Raw genomic sequence first — 19,187 nt, 5'->3', positions numbered from 1 at the left:
GATCTCCAATGCAATCTTGGACTGACACATTCTTCAAGTGATGTATAAAAACATCTCACCAATTCACTAGGGGTTGATATGGGATCCTCCATTCTTTAGGTGATGCCTAATGACCTCTCATTAATTCATCAAGGGTTGACATGTGATCCCTCATTCTCTAGGTGATGTCTAAGGATCTCTCACCAATTCATCAAGGGTTGATTTTGGATCTCTCGCCTCTCCAATATAGTCTCAGATTGGCACTACTGAAAGCCCCCCACACCAGAACTAGAGAGGTCACATACCTCTCACACTTTAGTGAAACTACTCTCTAAGGGATGAACTTGGTTTTCCTAGTACATTAAAATCACCCTCTTTGAGTTCCCCTTAGCCCTTTAGAAAATTTTCGAAGTATGGACGTCCTCATAGTTCACTCTTCTTGGGTTCCTTTCATCCTTTTAAAATATTTACTAAGTATAGGCTTACCCTCCATGGGTTTCCATCAATCACTTAAAATTTTTTCTAAATATAGGTTTCTTCTCTATAAGTTTCCCTGACCTCTTAGAAAAATTTTCTAAGTATGGAGTCTTTTATATCTCACCACACTCCTTTAAGAGTTTTTCTAAATATGGGTTCCTTCATGGTTTCTCTTTATATACTTAGAGATTTTTTCAAGCATGGTGCACGCCCCTACACACGGGCTCTCTAGTTTATTACCCAAGTTTTAACTCATCTTCTTATATGAAGAAAATTCGACGATCTTGTTATGGTAGCTTAATATTTTTATAAGTCTTTGTAGATTAATATGAAAAAGCCTTGGGAGGCTGCTGGTGGATCCAAATAATATGGACCTAAACCCAAAAAAAATAAATATACCAAAACAATCCTCCAAAATAAACCTAAAAAAGGGATGGGCTTGGGCTAGGGCTACCAAGCCCGAGCCCATGCTAGGATGGGTGTACATCCAGCATGTAAGGTGCTGGGAATGCATCTCAACACCTTGTGTGCTAGGTATGTGCCTTACACTTGGTTGGGCATGCTGCCCAGCACACAAGGTGTTGGGTGGAAGCCCAACAAAGGTGCTGGGCATGCACTTCAGCACCCTCTTGGGCTCGGGCGCGCACCTCGAGCACAACATGCTTAGATCACGGTAGCGCGTCTAGACCTATTTTCTATTTTTAATGAGCTCAAACACCTTGGCCGAGCCTAACACTCGCCAAGAATTTTTTTTGGGACCCCACGTAGTATTCTTCACTGATCCTATACATATTATTTTGAGTAAAATATAAATCAAAATATCATAATGGTGAAATTATATTTCAACCCCTACACTCCATATAAAGACAAGATCCATAAGCTATAAATACACCATGAATCCTTCAAACTCAAAATTTACAATCTCTTTATTTTTAACACTTTCTGCATACATATTTTCAAATCTTATTTCTCTAAAATATCATTACACTTTCGCTCTCTATAAAGATACTAACTTTACCATCAGAGAGTCCCTACGTCGATAAAAGAGAATCCTTTTAAAGTATCAACCACATTGGCTTACCAGGCATCAACTATTACTGGTATAACTACTAGTCATCTTGGCTAACTAGACATCACCTCCTACCACCTAGATTTTTTATATCAAGCCACCAGACACATTGACTAAATAGAATATATTAGATTACTTGAACTAAAAAATTAACCAATTATCAAATACATCAATTTTATTCCTAAGCATCTTGAATTTTAGAACTCATCAACATGAAACTTATCAATAGTTTTAAGTCAGCAAACAAGGTTAAGAAGTTTATGTTGTGAAGCATTTTTCAGTGTTAACCACCAATATTTGATTAGAGATTGTTTTAGATGAATTTACGAATTAATTGACTAGGTATACTTGTCAAATCACCAATATTTTTCAGTGTTAACCACCATTATTTGATTATAGTTTGTTGTAGGTGAATTTACGAATTAATTGACTAGGTAAACTTGTCAAATCATTAAATTTTCAAGACGCAAACTCATAAAATCAAAGAAATGAGTTAATGGCTTTGACTACTAGATCTAACTACCCTTTTAAGGCAAACTATATTGAAATTGATTGAAGAAAAACATGCAATACTGAGTTGGACATCACTTTCTATACGTGTTCAACTCAAGTTTATGTGATTAATTAAATTAGATAGAGTAATTATATTATAAAATCACTATTTTCGTTAAACAATAATGCCTTTTATGGATACAAATAACATTCCTAATTAATATTCGAATCCTTCTTGAAGCTTCATGATGTGGTTTGGGACAATTTAAGAAGGGAGATTATGCAAAAATGTTTCCTAAATATGGCAGCATGATTGAAGTATTAGGTTGGCCTGCCTTAATTGCCAGTAATGACTCCCGGCGGTATTAGACATTTATAAGCACTTTAAGTTTGTTTTCTTTCAATAAATTATCTGATTGTGAGTACTGAATTAAGCTAGCCAATGATCAGCTGCAAGGCAATGAAAATTGGAGGCATGCATCTCACGAATTTGTATTCTGCACATTTGATCAATTGAAACTCTCAGGCCCTTGAATTATATAGCTGAGACTCTCAGCTATATAATTCAAGGGAAAATCGAGAATAATATTGGTTCAAACTTCTTAACCACAAGATATTGACCTCATTAGCAACTTCACTAGTTATTCAAACCATGAAATGGTAAAAAATTTAAATTCTTAAGCAACATGGACAAAAAGATTACAAAAAGATGAATTAAAAAAGCCCTCCTAAAACATCAAATTCTCTATTATAAACACAAAAGTCTACAGCATAGAAGACATTAACTAATTAATATTCATATGATCTACAACCAGGTAGAGTGTTAAGCTCATGAAATACCGATGGAGGCGGCCGTAAACCTGTCGGATACAGTCTTTCTTACCAGTGAATTAATCTCAGGCGAAAACCCTCCAAAATCAATTTCAGGCACTTCAGGAATGGTTGTAAGAGCTCCGGACTTATCATAGATGACGTAGTATTCATCTTGCAATCGCTCTTGAACCCGAAACATGGTGCTAGAATTTTGTTTAGATTTGAACATGGATTTCAGGAATTTGTTGAGTGACCGCGAAATCTTTGATGGTTTCTTAGGTGGTGGAGGAGGAGGAGTTAGTACTTGACGATCAGGAAAATGAGGCATGGATAAGGTTCTTGAATTAATTGCTGAATCAAGTTGACGCTCGAAAGACTTAAGCTCAAAGGAGTCATATAGTGAGCTTCCACAATCCCATACAAGAGCCTTATTATTAGCTTGTAGGTTTTTTTGGTTTTGGTTTTGGTTTTGGTTTTGTTTCTGTTTCTGTTCTTGGCGTTTATTCTTTCCTTGAATCTTCTCCATAACGCAAGAACAGCAAAATACAAGCGAAGAGAGTGAGACAAATCGAAGGGGATGGGTATAACTAGAAGAGAAGATTTGAGAGAAAAAACAAAGAGATGGGAAGGTTGCAACTGCACTTGCTTTTCTAATGGTAGGTAAATAAGCAAGCGCGTTGGCTATGACCTGAAAAGAAAGCAAGAGTTACAATCTTCACGGCCTTCACACACGGACCATTGAATTTACCATCTTCCTAGTCTGCATTTATTGAATGATGGTCGCCTTTAGACTATCTTGGAGTTTTCTGTATATTTAATAGATTGGTTTAATATATAAAGCAACATTTAGTCACATTTTTAAGATGCTCTTGACGTGACCTTAATCCTGCCACCAAAAGTTAAGCATACAATTATAATATATAGTCGATCACATGATTATACATCCTTCTTCCAATATCTGCAGAACACAACACCATCTTGTCCTTTCTCGAGGTCTTGTTGGCTTAGTTTGATTTACGTTAGAAGATTTGTAAGGTATGATTTGATTATATGTGAGGTAGCTAGGCGGCTTAATAATTTTGATTTGCTGGGTGAGCTACGGTTGTACAAGAACTCCTGTGAATAAGGGGCATTTTGAGGGGGACTTGTAACCAAATCTTCAAAGATCTAACTTGGTTAATTATGTCTTAATGACTCTCTAATTAAATTATGGCATTGATCATTATTAAGCATGAATGCAGGGACTGAACAGCTGTTTTCTTTGTTTTTCTTAATCAAGGATGTGGATCCCCTGTTTGATCATGCAGATAAATACTGTGATATCCATTTAATCTTTTTTTTTCTTCATTTCATGCAATTCTGATGTGAATATCATATTATTTTTGCTATTCTCTGGTCAATTATTACTCTCTCTTTTTTGTTTATTTTATTTGCGTTCCATATAGTGGCCCTCTGGCCTGACACTAAGCCTTAAATTAAGCAAATTGTGTCCGAAGTCACTTGAGGAAAATAAAAATAAAAATTGAAACCTAGCTGGCACCGTGTGACAGTGAAAGCGGCTCATACGTGCATGGTTTAATCTTCCTCTCAAAATGGGAGTTAGGTAGGAAACAAGAAATGCTAGGTCTTATTTCAGCACAAGCACAAGTATATGCAACCTTAATTTGCCAGATCTAGTCAAAAGGATAAAAGCAAGGATCATCATAGAATAGCAAAATAACGTTACTCCTTATAACACCTTCGAATATTTAAGCATTTGTGAAAAAACTTCACATAAAAATTGAATTTTTCATGGGCTATGATCTTGAACCAAGGTGTATGGACTTCATGTGTGGGATTGGTTATATCCGGAAAAAACAAGTTTTTCATGGAACAAAAAAATCTCTTTTCAATACTTAAGTTAGTAAGCGTGGAAGAGAAATGAAAATGATATATAAAAGAAAATACGAAGAGCTACAAAAATATGTTGCATTTAATCGTTATATTTGAGAACCTATAATGTTTATCTAATGACCTAAAATATTTATTGATTTTGAACACATTAGCTTACATCGAAACATGAAGAATTATATGATTGGTTTAAAGGTTAGTGTCTATCATTGGTTATAGTTCATGCTTTGTTATTGGTGGAGAGTTGATAATTGACGGTATTATGTTAGCAAGAAATAATCATAGATGAGAAAAGAGGCACTTGCTCTACGTACAATATGGTGCGTGTTCGCATTGCGATCATTAACAAGAAATGTGATGCTAACCCCACATAAAAATGTGTACTTGCAAAGTATATGTCAATAAAGCATTAAATTGTGCCCGAGTATGATTTGTACAACATGTGTGGTAGTAGGAGATGAATAAAAGTGGGAGGAGGAAAGAGAATTTGAGCAGCGAGTCTAGCCACTTGGGCTTAGACCCAAACAACTCAAAATTTATTTAAAAAACCATGCACCATCATTTGCCCTCAAGTTTTATAAACAACATATTTAAAGGACTTATCTATCATGTGTACAGGGGAAGAAAACTTATTTTGTATCGTGAATGTGTCTGCACGAGGGTTATCCTTATAATTTTGTTAACATTTCTGTAAAAGAAATAAGAGTTTAATTGTCTTGCTTGTTAAGAGAAGCAATCTAATAATAAAAAAATAAGCATACAAATAAGTGATATGATTTGTGAATGAATTTTAGAGGGAAGTGTCCTATGAGTAGTCACATAAACTAAAGAAGGATACTTGATTTTTTTGGAGATACATGGTTACAGAGATTTAGATAAGGATATCTGATTTTTAAAGATAGATAGTCGTAGATAGAAACCTGGAGAAGGATATCTGATCCTTTTTAAAAATATTGTAGAAACATATAGAGATTTAATGAAAACATGGAGATTAGTTATAGAGATTTTGCATGAAGATATATTTATAGACATCGATTTTAATGAGGATTTTTGTTGGTGAAATTGAATATACGAAGAAAAATTAATGCTTTTAATTGAGCAATTCAAAATTAAATATATAATATAAGCAATTTTAAAAATATATCCCTCACATCATTTAAACACGCAAAATAATAAATTGAAATGTCAAGATTGTGGTTTTCCAATAATTTAGGTATACAGTCTCCTAGCATGTGACATATTTCAAAGGATCTGTATCAAATATTCTATAATCGTATAAACTTAAGCTTTAAGATGAAAAAATGCGAAGGGTTGACCTTTCACAACGTTTTCTCACCTTGTACTTCCCACCTTTTTAATGCCTTCTTTGACGGTTAGTTTGAGTTCTTTTTGTAACAAGTTATTTTGAGTTGACATGTTAAATTTACGTATTTTGACAGCGCATACAGTATACATTAACAAAAATTAGGTGATTAGTGTAGGATTTTGAGATTAATTTTTTAAAAAGATTCTAGATTTAAATCATGTGATTACTAATATGATGGTCACTAAAAATTTATATAATTATTAATTTTAGAATTCATATGATTAATTAACCTAAACATTCATGTTAATTAAAAAATAAATTAAACAACACAGGAGTGTAAAAAATTAATACTAACTATTAAAAAGTATTGAAGGTTTACACATTCAATTAACAAAAACAATAAAGAAACTCAAATAGAAAATATCATAAAATCTGCATGCTAAAAATATAATAATTCTCTACTAAAAATAGGAAACGAATGGGCTTCATAATAATGATTTAATTAAACGAGGAATAGGTCCTTTAGTATATGTAAATGGTAATTTTGTTGGCTGGTGCTAGATAGGATAAGTTTGATTCACCCCAAAGAGAAAACTCTCTCTTTCAAAAGCTTTTATCTCACATCACCGAGGGCTGGCCGTGACGCCACCGCCCAAAAAGTCGTCTTTTATTACCAAACCCACTGCGAACTTCATGAAATCCAAGAATCAATTACATGATTTGCGAACCCTTTAGAGGCTGAAACAATCATCTGTTTGGACACGAACCCTATATGATGTGACCGTTCCCTGCTCATGGAATAAATTTTATTTATTTTATAGAAACAAAGGTATTGCTGCCTGATTTTCCAAAACAATCATGCGGTAAGGATTAGTTTTTCTCCAGTTTCTGAAGAAACAAAGTACGTGCTTACATAAGCTAATGTCGTTCTATGTGAAAAATAATGGCCTGAGATCCTCACAGGGAACGATTTCAATTAGACCATGCTCTACGGCACTCTTATATATGCTAATTTGCTGTCGCATATCTTATCTCATCCTTTTTGGCTAAAATACTATGCCTTTTATGCAGTGACAGTATACAATTTATCAAGTTATCCAGCTACTGATTAGTATGTTTGGTGCTATAAGCTGAATGCCTTCACTTCAACTTTCTTTCATCACCGTGTAAATGATATTTCACTTCATATTGGCATGTAGCTGTGCACTTTCTGGATCTTGAAGCAGCTAATACCTGTTGCATTGGAGAGCATGAACACCGGTTTCATTTACTTTCAAGTTAATCTACGACATTGCTGCTAAATAGCTTGAACTTTTTGGCATCAAGGACCAATTTCCTTGTTGAGGAGAATGCACCCATGAGTCCTGCACCTGTAAAGACAACCATTATGGAGAGATTGAGCCAGTAGGTGAGGGATGATTTCGGAGGTTTGAAGGTCATGTTGTAGAGGAGCATTGGAAGTACGAAATCTAGAGGGATGAAACCAATAGCTCCTACGACACCATTGATGTCTCCAAAGAAAGGAAGCATAGCCGCCATAAATCCACAGAATATCATATAAAGAGTTCGAAGAACTATCCTCGGAATTAGATTCCTTTTGGAGAACATTCCTTGCTGGACATCAGCAGATTTCTTTTCCATGATCTCATATGCTACTTGAGAATAAACCTGCATTATGTTGGGGAAATGTTACCTCAATAGAAATGAGAGTCTGAAACCTAAAAAGAAATGGGAAATGGCTATTCAAATTTTCTATAGATTATTTGAAGAGTGAATCTGTGAACTTACGAGGCCAATAGCAAAGAGCTGAAGCAGAACAAAGACAACACCCATGCCAAGAACCCATGTTGGGGCCAAGGAAGGCTCCTCATCAGGCATTAGGCTTTTGAGAATGTTTGAGTTAGATTTGTTACCAAACACCCAGTATCCAGACATTGCAGTTGAGTAGAAAGTAACAAGTATTACAGTATAACACATCAAAAGGCCTTTTACCATCTTCCCAGTAGCAGGTGGAGCCAAAGTAGCCTGTATTCATGGCGTAGCAGAATTGTATCAATAAAAGCATGTATCAAGACCATCAAGTATTATTCATTTTTCTTATAGAATGATCCCTCAACCAAATTACTATTCACACAGAATTAACACCAACGGATAGGTCACACCTCATTCAGCGAGAATGATCATGCAATTTAGTTGAATCAATCAAATCTTATAGTCTAGTTGGTTCGAAAGTGTTCAACATAGGATTTATGAAGTATGAGCTGAAATTTACTTGTATTTCAGGCAGTATTCCATTCCCAAAGATTGCAGCTATTATGGAGATGGAAGTGAATGCACTGAAGACCCTTGCTGACTCTGAAGATTCTAAGGAATAGTCCCTCGGAGGGGCATTTTTTGACAGACCTACAAGGCAAATGCAAGGTGTGAAAAACATTTTCTTATTTCAAATAAGATTTAACTCTTGCAGGGTCATTTTAGTTTGTCCCCAAGATAACAAACACAATTTAATAAACTGAACGAACACATGCTGACAAGTTCAACTACTTCCTCTGGATAGTAGCCACCTGGAAATTATTAGGACCAATAGTTAAGGATCACAAACCAATCTACAAGTCAGGTTCCATATCAAAATTGGCCCATGTCTGGCCTAGCACCATTTCAATCATAGGTTGCACTTTCCAAGATGCACATCACCTATTCACTACACATTAGTAAAGGAGGGATGGCCTAGGATTTAATTCCTATCCTATTCCCAACGTGTAATCTTATTCATCTTTCATTTCATGGGTTCTGGTTAGTTTTAAAAACAGGATACGGTGGTTGCAGCTACTCCACGAGGCGAAAACAAGTCATAAATCACAGCTAGAATGAACATTAAATATCTATTTCATTATGGGATTTGAGTTGAAAGAATGCAATCAGGAATTCTGCTTTGCTTAAAAGTACATCCTGTGATTCAGGGAATGAGAGAGGCCTTCCTCTACTTTCACTACAACTGATTTATTTTTTTAAATACAGCGTCGAATGGCATTTCGCACATAGTTTTATTTGTTTTCATACCATCTAAATGCTTTTGATCAGGCAAATGACATAAATGAAGATTGAAAGAAAGGTCAATATACCTGCATGAATACAGGCACCGACAACAATGAAACTGTAGCCCAAACTGAGAAATAGTGAAGCCAGATTGATATGTCTGAGGGAGTGGAACGTTGGAAACTGAGAGAGAACTATCATCACCACTGTCACCATTGCTATGAACTCGTACAGCTTCAGGGGTCCATCAGGAGAAAGACTGGAGTACATGATCTTCACAACTCAAATTGGAAATCGGAAAAGGAACCATCAAGTTAAATTAGCATTAAAAATCCAGGATTACATTTAGCTGTAAGAACTACAAACAGGTGCAAGATGGTATTACGTCAAAAGTCGGCCAAAACCCTGTCATTTAAATCTGCAAGAAACTAATGATTCTCTATATTCACAGTTTGCCCCAAATAAACACATATTATTAATGAAGGTTCCTTCAAGTGGTATTTCCCTAAATAAGCAGTAATATTTGGATTTTGCTCAGAACACAACACGGAATCACTCGATGGAAGTGTCAATGACCTTTTTTTGTTTTTGCTGGGTGATCAAAACATTTCCAAATGTCTCCAAACGTTAATTCTGTGATAAATATAGACTGATCTAGTGTCAAAAATATCATGAAACTGAATTTGGCAGGCACTGATGCTTCAAATTCATACTTTTTCTATTGTCATCGTGTGAAATGAGAGTAATCAGATTCGAACAAAAACCACTACAGGCCCACAAATATGAATGCACTGGCCCACAAGTCCCCCACTAGAAAAGAGAAGCATAGATTGGCTTGCAGAAAAGATAAAGCCTGTCGCTATTGCAAGAAAAAGATAGGGTTTAGTCAAATATAACAAGCAAAATACCAAGACTATATTGGAAGGGAACATTTTCTATCAGTTTCTGCATTATAGAAGCATTAAGAGATTGAACAAAACCTGAAGGCATTCCCCTGCAAGCAATATTGCTCCTATACCAACTCCCGTATTGATGGCTGTTTGAATGACTATGACAAAATAAAACATCCATCCGGACCCTGTAAGAACATAGAAGGCAAAACTTCAAACTTCTGTTTTATTAGTTCTTAGGTTAAGCTTTAAGCTTCAAATGATTGACAAAGAGTTACATTCATCAAAAGAAATAAAATCACAAGAGTTACAATATGCTCGTTTTCCCTACTTGAAATACTGACATCAAAAGGAAGCAGCTATTCTAGACATGTAAACAAAAAGAGCACCAAAGAGAGTTTTTTTCCCCCGTCATTTTCTAACAGTTGCACAATCTAAATTTGATATACAACATGTTCTGTCATGAAGTCTTAAATCTCTATTTAGCCTTCTATGCTGAGCTTCAATGGAAAGAGTATTGCTAATTAATCTTGTTCTGAAATCACTTTCCAAAAAGTCTAATGCATTGAGGATGGATTCCATAAATCCAATGGTTAAAATTTCTTTAAGTGATTATGAGAAGAATATTTGGGTAAATTTAGCATTCCATTCATTAATAGTTCTCCAGTAGCAAGAAGCGCTGTAAAGAAACAGAGGACTGCTCTCCTATGTATGTCTTCAAGTAATTTCAAAAGAACAATAATCATCACTTAATTCATTACATGTTTTGACATAAAGTAAAACTAAATAAATTACTAATGAGAAAAATTCTAGCTCAGCGTGAGTGTCGTATGGACATAAGCGATGACAAGCCCTGTGAAAAACTGGACTTTGGCTAGACACATTGCTTATGGATATTCTGACCAAAAAGATCAGCTAGTACCCATGGCCGGAAAAAATGAAAGAAAAAGAAAACAGATAGCATATTGGCAAAGAAGTGGATGTTTCATTATCCTCCATTGAGTTTTTTTTTTTTTTCAGGATACCTCCAATGATTTTAATCATGCTAGATATTGCTTCCACTTATTAAGGCATCTTAGGTCCTAGAGCATCGTCTAGATTCCTCAGTCATTCCATTTCACAGCTTTATTGCAGGCGGAAGCAACAAGGGTAGCAGCAAACACAAAAAGAAGGAGAATGAGCGGAAATAGAGTTAAAATACATAAAATTCTAAAATCTTATTTTATTTCTGAAATATTAATCTAATAAATTTTGCATCTCTAGAGGTTTACAATGTTGAGATACGAGAAGGATTACTTGATCAAAAATTCTAGTATTTGCGGTTTAAAATCCTCATTGAACTAGTATTTAGAACCCTTGTTCATATAATATATAGTTTAAACTTATATTTATCCTATAACCTCCCAATAAAAATATGTGTCATGTATTCAGATTTTTAAGTGTGTGTGTTGTATATCAATGAATAAGAGCATGAGAGGTTAAACACTTGAGTGTTTAATATGTTTTCAATAATCGGTAGAAGAACTTGGAAGAAAAGGAGAGCAAGACAGCAAGGAAATTATTTTCGAACATCTACGAATGTTATTGAATGATTGGTTTAGGGCTAGTACTAAGAAAAAGAAATTTCTAACTACGAGGCCTCCTTTCTTTATATATACTGCTCAAGCAGTTTTTCCATTTAGAATCTTTATTGAACTAGTGTTTAAAACCCTTGTTGGAATATGATAGTTTGACCTTATCTTTATGTTATAATCTTCTTTTAAATATAAATGTCATGTGTTCAGAGTTTTATGTTGTTTTCTTGTAGATTTAGTTGAGATAAAAAGAAGTATGGGGAAACTGACCTAATTGAGGATATTTGCATAGTGTTGAAAGCCTTGTGAAGAAAGAAAAATGGAGATGAGATCTCTGTAAATGTTTGATTTTATAGGTCCATTGTGTTATCAATCGAGAATGAAAGATATAATTAATTTTCAATAGTTTCTTTTAATTTATTTTATTGAACAACAATAAGGGTTGTTATTCTTTATGCCTATTCTTCTTCTTCAGCATCTCCAACCCCATCACCTCCGCCAACATTAGAGGATTCCAGTAACGTGTTGGCTAGGTTAAAACAGCTACACCCTTGGCTCATCATTTCCTTGAAAACTATAAAAAATAAAATATTTAATTCATAGTAATGGTGATGCAGACAACCTTGCTGAAACTAAAAGTTTTAGATATTTGGACGAGCATATGCCAGAACTAAATAAAAATACGCCACAAATAAGAGGAGGTTTGGTTGTGTCAAATTGGTTGTGTCAAACAAGTGTAGTGGCTTAAAAAGACTATAACAAGAGATCTAATCGTTTGATTGGGTTCAAAGTTTTCTAAGTGATTCTACAGGCAGTTTCCCATTAAGAATCACTTTATTGTTCATCATACCATTAAATCTCCTGAAATTAATCCAAAAAGTTGTTGTTTAGACCAAATTTGTTATTTTTTCTAGGTTTGTTTAGATACAGTCACAAGTTTGCTAATGAGCTGGCACTGAACAATATCTCATTCCTGAAATGTGACTCGTCGATTAAGTGCTTGGCGGGCACTACATGCTTCATAAGTTGGGGACTAGGAAGCAAGCTAGGGATTTGCTCCTAGTCGATGCTCGATGCCGCGGCGAACACATAGGTCACGGTGCGGGAACTCACCATCAGCAAGCCTTCATTCAATTCGAGAGCTGCTCCTCGATTCAAGGTGTATGAGGACCCTATAACTTTGTTTTAATTTGAATTTTTTATTTATTTCCTTTATGCTTTTGAATTTTTATTTTTTTCTAGTAGAGGTAGGGTTTTTTTGGCTTATTTAAAGGTCTTGTAAACTCTAAGGAGGCACATATTACTAGACTTAACTATGAATTTAAAGTTTACATCTGCAGCTCAAAGAGGTTTCAAAAAAGGAATGGTAACACACTAGTATTTTCCATTCTACGTGTATCATCAAGAACAAAGTCTACAATATGATAAAAGATAATGGCAGCTGCGAGAATATAGTGTTCATGAAGGTAGTGAAGAAACTGCAACTACCAATTGAAAGTCATCCTAAGCACCATAAACCAACATGATTAAATAAAGACATTGCAATAATTATTAATAAGCACTATCTTGTTTCCTTTTTTATAGTACAAAAGTATTTTGATATTGTTTAAAGTGATGTGGTGTCGATTGATGCATGTTACATTTTATTAGAGAGGTCATAGTAGTTTGATAGAAACATGGTGTATGATGATAGAAAAACATTTATATCCTTAGCATTAAAGGGAAACGTATAGATTTGGCACCTATAAGAGAGAAGGTGGAGACGAAGACTAAAAATATAAAGAATTTGATGTCTTTATCATAGTTTATGAAGGAAATAAGGGGCGAATGAGTAATATATACCTTTATACCTAGTAGTAGCACACTTGAGGGAGAGAAAGATGATGCTAATGACAATCCTAAAATAAGTACAAGGCGTGTTGGCAGAATTTGCAGATTTGATGTTATAAAAGTTACATTAGAATTACCTCTCATGAGCTCTCTCTCGATCGAGAGAGAGAGAGAGATCGAGAGAGAGAGAGAACACCATATTGATCTTATGTCATGTTCTAGTCTTCCAAACAGTCTAATTTACCGACTTAGCTTTAAGAAAGCCAAAGAGTTACGGAGATAGGTGGTGAAGTTGCTAGAGAAAAGATATATCTAGGAAAGTATGAGCCTATATGTAATTCCAGCTCTTTTAGTCTCTAAAAAGAATGGATCATGGTGTATACGTATGGATAGTCGAGCCAATAATCAGATCCTAATAAAATATAGGTACCCAATATCATAGCTTGATACCGTGCCAGATTAGTTGGCAGGTTCAAAGGTGTTTTTCAAGATTGATCTCAAGTGGCTACTATCACAGTAGAATCAAGCTGGGAGATTAATGGAATATAGCCTTTAAAACACAACATGGATTATACATATAGATGGTTATGTCATTTGGTCTATCCAATATTCTTATCGATTTTATGACGTTCATGTATTAGGTATTGAGATCATTATATTCATAGACAATTCATTGTGGTTTATTTTATGATATTATTTTAAAAAATAACAAAACTTGAATATAACTATATTTCTGAATATCAGTTCTATACATAACCGTTATTCTAAATAGTAGATATTTAGTCATGTTTTAAAATTTATATCTTTTGAAAATTAATTAACCTTCATAAAAGTTAACCTAAAATTTTTGAAATTTTATTTTTTTTATTTTAAAGTATGTTTTTATAAATTTAAAAAGTTTTGATTTATTGATATCAAAAATAAATTTTAAAAAATATATTATTTAAATATATATATATATATATTTAAATAAAAAATATTAATTTTAAAAAATAATTAACACCGTAATCTCAAGCACTGACTTATTAAAACGAATGCAGCGGCTTGATTGCCGTCTAAAAAGGCGGAAAGCAACATGCTCTAATTATTAGATTCCACCGAACAAGAATGCTACATGTTGTCTGCTCTAGAAAAATTTAACGTAAAAGGGATTCGAATGATCAAGTAGCTAGGCTGGAAGAAACCTCGGCTAAAACAAGAAAAAGTCAATACTATAGTTTAGCACCTGCTTGGTTAGAAATGGTAGAACTTTCAATAACCATAAATTCAATTAATTCCACGGAAAACATGTAAAAAAAAAAAACAAGAACAAGAACGGCGGTTTATAGTTACCTAAAACGTCGGCTGCTAATTCCCGGAATCTGATATGCCGACGACCGTCCCTTTCACAATAGTCTAGCACCTTAGACATGAGATAATAAGCGTAAAAGGTCACCATTCCCATCACCGTTAAGCAGAAGAACCCTAAACCCCATCCTAGCCCTCTAAACGCATACGGTAACGTCAGTATTGTAGGCCCCACTATAGCCGTTGTCAAATGAAACCCGGCATGCCACCACTCCCCTGCAAAGAAGAATTATAGAAGTTGCAGGATCAGGCTCAATTTCCAAACAACTAAAAAAAGGTCACGCCAAGTGTTTTTGCATGTATTTTTCTTTTGTTTACCTTTGGATTCGAGGACGAAGACGGCACCGGCATCAACTTCACGTTCAGAGTCAGCGAGGAAAGGATCAGATTTTGGAGGTGGAGCCATAACTAATGCTTTGTTTGGTGGTGTGGATGTGATAAGCAAGAGACGTTCGGACGTAAGGCCGTCAATATTGGAGGCGTTGAAACCAAGCTAAAATGCAAGGGGCAGCATATTGCCGCCCACAGTGAAAGAGATAGATGTGTATAATGCGAGGAGAGAATAGGATATCAAAGTCTCTGATGGGTTACAGAAAAGGATAGGATAATAGTTTTAATTGTGTTTAATAATAAAAAAATCTTTTTAAATTTTGAATTACCTGTCTTTGGTTTCCAATGATTTTGTAAGGTGATTTAGGTAGTTAGTACCCTTTCAGGATTCCAGGAATTAAATTAAAAATTAAAAATTAATTAATATATACATATCATGGTTTCGCTTTAGGCCATGTTTGTTTCCCGGAATTCATTTTTCGGGAAACCACTTTCCAAACTTTCCTGTGTTTGTTTGCCATTAGGAAAGTTGGTCAACGGAAAACACTTTCCGGTCAACGGAAAACACTTTCTGGTCAACGGAAACACTTTTCAGTCAACGGAAAACACTTTCCAGTCAAAGAAAAATTTGGTTTGATTTCTAGGAAAGTGTTTTCCCTTTTGGCTGTGTTTGTTTTCAGGAAAGTGGTTTCCGGGAAACCACTTTCCAAACTTTCTTGTGTTTGTTTGCTATTGGAAAAGTTGGTCAACGGAAAACACTTTCCAGTCAAAGGAAAATTTGGCTTGGTTTTCAGGAAAGTGTTTTCCTGAAAAATTTGGGCGGAAAACACTTTCCGGAAGTTGTGAAAAATTTAGAAATGTCATTATTTGCTAATTATATCAAATTTAATCCTCAAACTTTTGATTGTTATATATAATTTGTTTTGAATATTTATTTTTTAATTTCATCTCTTAAAATTTAATTTTTATATTAATTTTGGTCCTTATTTTTATAATTGCTATTTGCTTTTTTCTTATCATTTTTTTATTGAAATTTTTTATCTATCAAATTTGGTCCTCATTCTTTTGATTTTTACTTATTTTATTTGAAATAATTTATAAAATGTTAATTATTATTATTTTAATTTCTTCACCTTTTATTTTTTTTTATTTTTTAGATTTGATCTCTATTATTTTGATTATTATTTATTTTATTTCAGATAATTTATGAAATTATATTTTTTTTTCAATTTCATTCTCATTCAACTTTTTAATTTGTAAGATTTGTTCCTCATTATTTTAATAAACTTGAAAAAATAAAATATTAATAAGTTATTTTCCAGCTCATTTTCCATAACATAACCAAACACTGGAAAGTGTTTTCCAACTTATTTTCCATTACACTACCAAACATCGGAAAATACTTTCCCGGAATTCACTTTCCCGGAATTCACTTTCCCCGGAATTCACTTTCCAAAAGGAAACTACTTTCCTGCAAACAAACGGGGCAGCCCTAGACTAAGTGCACTACATATTATAATAATCCATTTATCATTCACAAACAAAATTATTCGACTGTCTAGGGATAAGGATGATTCAATCTTTTATATATATATATAAAAGATGGTTAATTAGTCATTATCATATTAAACAAGGATAATTAACTATTTTTATATTTTTAAAGAACAGGAAAATGACTAAATGATTTTTAAAAACAAAAATTATTTAACTGATATTTAAGAGCTTTTTCATGTTTACTTTTTAAAAACACAATAAAATAATTAAATTATCATTTTAACTGACATCCAGGAGTTTTTTTATATTTTTACTAAAGTTTTTAGTTATAACCAAGTCGATCAAGGGATAATTTGATATTTCAATAAATAAAAAATATAATGAAAAAATTACGTTGAGCATCCTATAGCTTAGTCATTTTTACATTTTGTTTCCATACTTTTAAATTTACATTTTACATCTTGGTTCAACTCAATTTTTAAATTTAGATGAAAACATAAATTTACTCTCATATATATATATAACATAACATAACATAACATAAACAACTATAATTTTCTATTAAAAAAAACACTCAATCAATCAAAATGAAATTTATTTCTTCTCTCCTCTCTAAGAAAACAATCCCTAAACCCCAAATTAATTTTAAACCCTGGTTTTTCCCTTCAAAAACTTCAATCTAATCTATCACCAACCACCAACATGTCAAGATTAGATTCATGATGAGCCCACCAACTCCTTGGTAAGATGCCTAAGGTTACCAAACGCCTAACATGTCAAGATTCAAATTGTTCTTGGTCCTAGTTGGAGACCATTGTGTTCGCTTTAGCGGTCCAACAAATATGCGAAATGGTGGTCTCTTTCTCTACTATGGCTCTTAGCCTAAATGACTTTTCAGGAATCTTTTTTCATAAAAGACCGAGGCCGACTCAAGTCAGGATGAGAAGAAAAAGGTAGGCGACCACAAGCCGACCATTACAGGGGACAAGACAAAAGGAATGAATTTGATTCATCTCAAGGTGACCATTTTAGTCACTCATAGATCAACAAATTCGTTTTTTTCTTTTTTTATTCATTCTTTTTTAATTATTTAAGATAATTTTTAAAATTAATTTTTATATATATAATTTTATCTTTAATGTTTTCTTTTCAAATTTTATCATTATTCTTTTGATTACTAATTTATTTACTTTGAAAGATTTTTTAAATTAATATTTTTTCTCTGATTTTATTTTTTAATATTAAATTGGTTGGAAATTTATCTTCTTCATTGAGTCCAGATTTAGGATTTCATGAGTAATGAATTTAGAAGATTAACCCAAATTTAGGAGATTTTCTCAGGTTTACTTGGTTTTTTCCCTTTTTTTAAACTTATATTTTTTCAGTTTCATCATTCAACATTTATTTAATTGAATATTAAGCTCTGTTATTTTTTTTATTTGTTTTTTATAGGATCTTTCACTAATTTTAAAAATGATTTGGGTTATCTCTAGTCTTTTAATTGTTAAATTTATCTTTTTGAAAATAAGATTTTTTTAATTAAATTAATTTAATTGATTAAATATAAACATGAGATGCTCACTTCATGATATTTTATTTGGTTTGTTTTCCAAGTAGTTGCTTTGATGACGCATGTGATCCTTTTTTGTGTCGTCATATAGTTTTTCACAATGTTGTTAGAATCATCTCACTAAGCTTCTTCTGGTGGTGGGGTGGTGTCCATGGAAAAAACAGTGAGTCTCCAATGGATGTTTTCTTTCTCCTCCTCCCGAACATGATATTAACAACTCATTTTTATAATTAATTGTTGCTAATTTTATGTTCATTTTATTTATTGTCAATGTTGTTTTTTAATAATATTATTAAATTAACCAAGCTTATTGAACCCAATCAAGTCAATAGATCTCATATTTTTCTTACTTCTATTAAAACATTAACGTCGTTTGAACCTCTTGTTTTTATATTAGAAATAATCTAAACTGATTTGTAGTGTAGCATAAGCCACCTATATAGTAAACTACTAATAGTAGTTCCATAACTTAAATGCTAAACATACCAAAATTTTATGGCAAAACAAACAAAAAATGATTAAACCTATTTTTTTCCCTACTTCGCTTATCTATACGATTAAATCCCTTCTTACTAGTGCAGTTTGTATAGGAGAGAAAAAAGTTTGTTTGATATTGATGTGATCCAAGCAATACCAAGACACACGTTAGATGTTCTAGTTGATCTAGTGACAAGACTTAAGGCTAAGAGGTTTGAAGAGGCTTTCAATGGATTTTTTCAGGATACATGGGTTAAGGTGTACTTCAAGAAGATATTAAATAATAAAAAAACAAGTCTTGATTAATTTAATTCATATTCAAGAAGGACTTATTAGTGGGCATTCAAACATTATAAAAAAATGGAATAAGAAGATTCAAATATGTTAGTTTTGACCTTTTACTTTTTTAGTCATAATTGGAGCTACAAAAAGAATTTTAATGTGATTCTAGCTGCATTTAAGATTAGACATCCATGAATTTTCAGCGATATATGACACGCCTTCTAATTCATTAAGATAAGAGAGAACCATGCATTTGAAGTTGAACTTTGATTGTGCTAGCAAATTAAAAAAATGAGTTTAGTTTTATTTAAATTAGTTAAGATATTGTTTT

At 33.2% G+C, this 19,187-nt stretch overlaps 2 protein-coding genes across 2 annotated transcripts; both read right to left on the bottom strand.

Annotated features, from left to right (window-relative positions):
* Nucleotides 1–2,727: 2,727 nt before the first annotated feature.
* On the bottom strand, nt 2,728–3,576 carry LOC133680970 (uncharacterized). The gene has a single exon (XM_062104043.1). It carries the CDS (start codon nt 3,354–3,356, stop codon nt 2,847–2,849), a length of 510 nt encoding a protein of 169 aa, XP_061960027.1. The 5' UTR covers nt 3,357–3,576; the 3' UTR covers nt 2,728–2,846.
* Nucleotides 3,577–6,821: 3,245 nt separating this feature from the next.
* LOC133681031 (probable GABA transporter 2) lies at nt 6,822–15,271 on the bottom strand. The gene is made up of 7 exons (XM_062104118.1): nt 15,022–15,271; nt 14,689–14,919; nt 10,043–10,140; nt 9,149–9,335; nt 8,299–8,429; nt 7,815–8,051; nt 6,822–7,694 (listed from the first exon to the last, which is right to left on the bottom strand). The coding sequence occupies exons 1-7, from the start codon at nt 15,107–15,109 to the stop codon at nt 7,305–7,307; spliced, it is 1,362 nt and encodes a 453-aa protein (XP_061960102.1). The 5' UTR covers nt 15,110–15,271; the 3' UTR covers nt 6,822–7,304.
* Nucleotides 15,272–19,187: the final 3,916 nt, after the last annotated feature.

The sequence above is a fragment of the Populus nigra genome, chromosome 1 (assembly GCF_951802175.1).
Source record: "Populus nigra chromosome 1, ddPopNigr1.1, whole genome shotgun sequence".
In the NCBI taxonomy this organism is placed as follows: Eukaryota; Viridiplantae; Streptophyta; class Magnoliopsida; order Malpighiales; family Salicaceae; genus Populus; species Populus nigra.
This window is presented reverse-complemented; position numbering and strand designations above follow the sequence as displayed.

Coding starts and splice junctions, on each gene's coding strand:
- LOC133680970 (XM_062104043.1), bottom strand. CDS start 3,356: ATGGAGAAGATTCAAGGAAAGAATAAACGCCAAGAACAGAAACAGAAA.
- LOC133681031 (XM_062104118.1), bottom strand. CDS start 15,109: ATGGCTCCACCTCCAAAATCTGATCCTTTCCTCGCTGACTCTGAACGT. Junction 9,336..10,042: donor TTGCAGGGGAATGCCTTCAG/GTTTTGTTCAAT, acceptor TGAGTTGTGAAG/ATCATGTACTCCAGTCTTTC. Junction 8,430..9,148: donor CGGTGCCTGTATTCATGCAG/GTATATTGACCT, acceptor TTTGCCTTGTAG/GTCTGTCAAAAAATGCCCCT.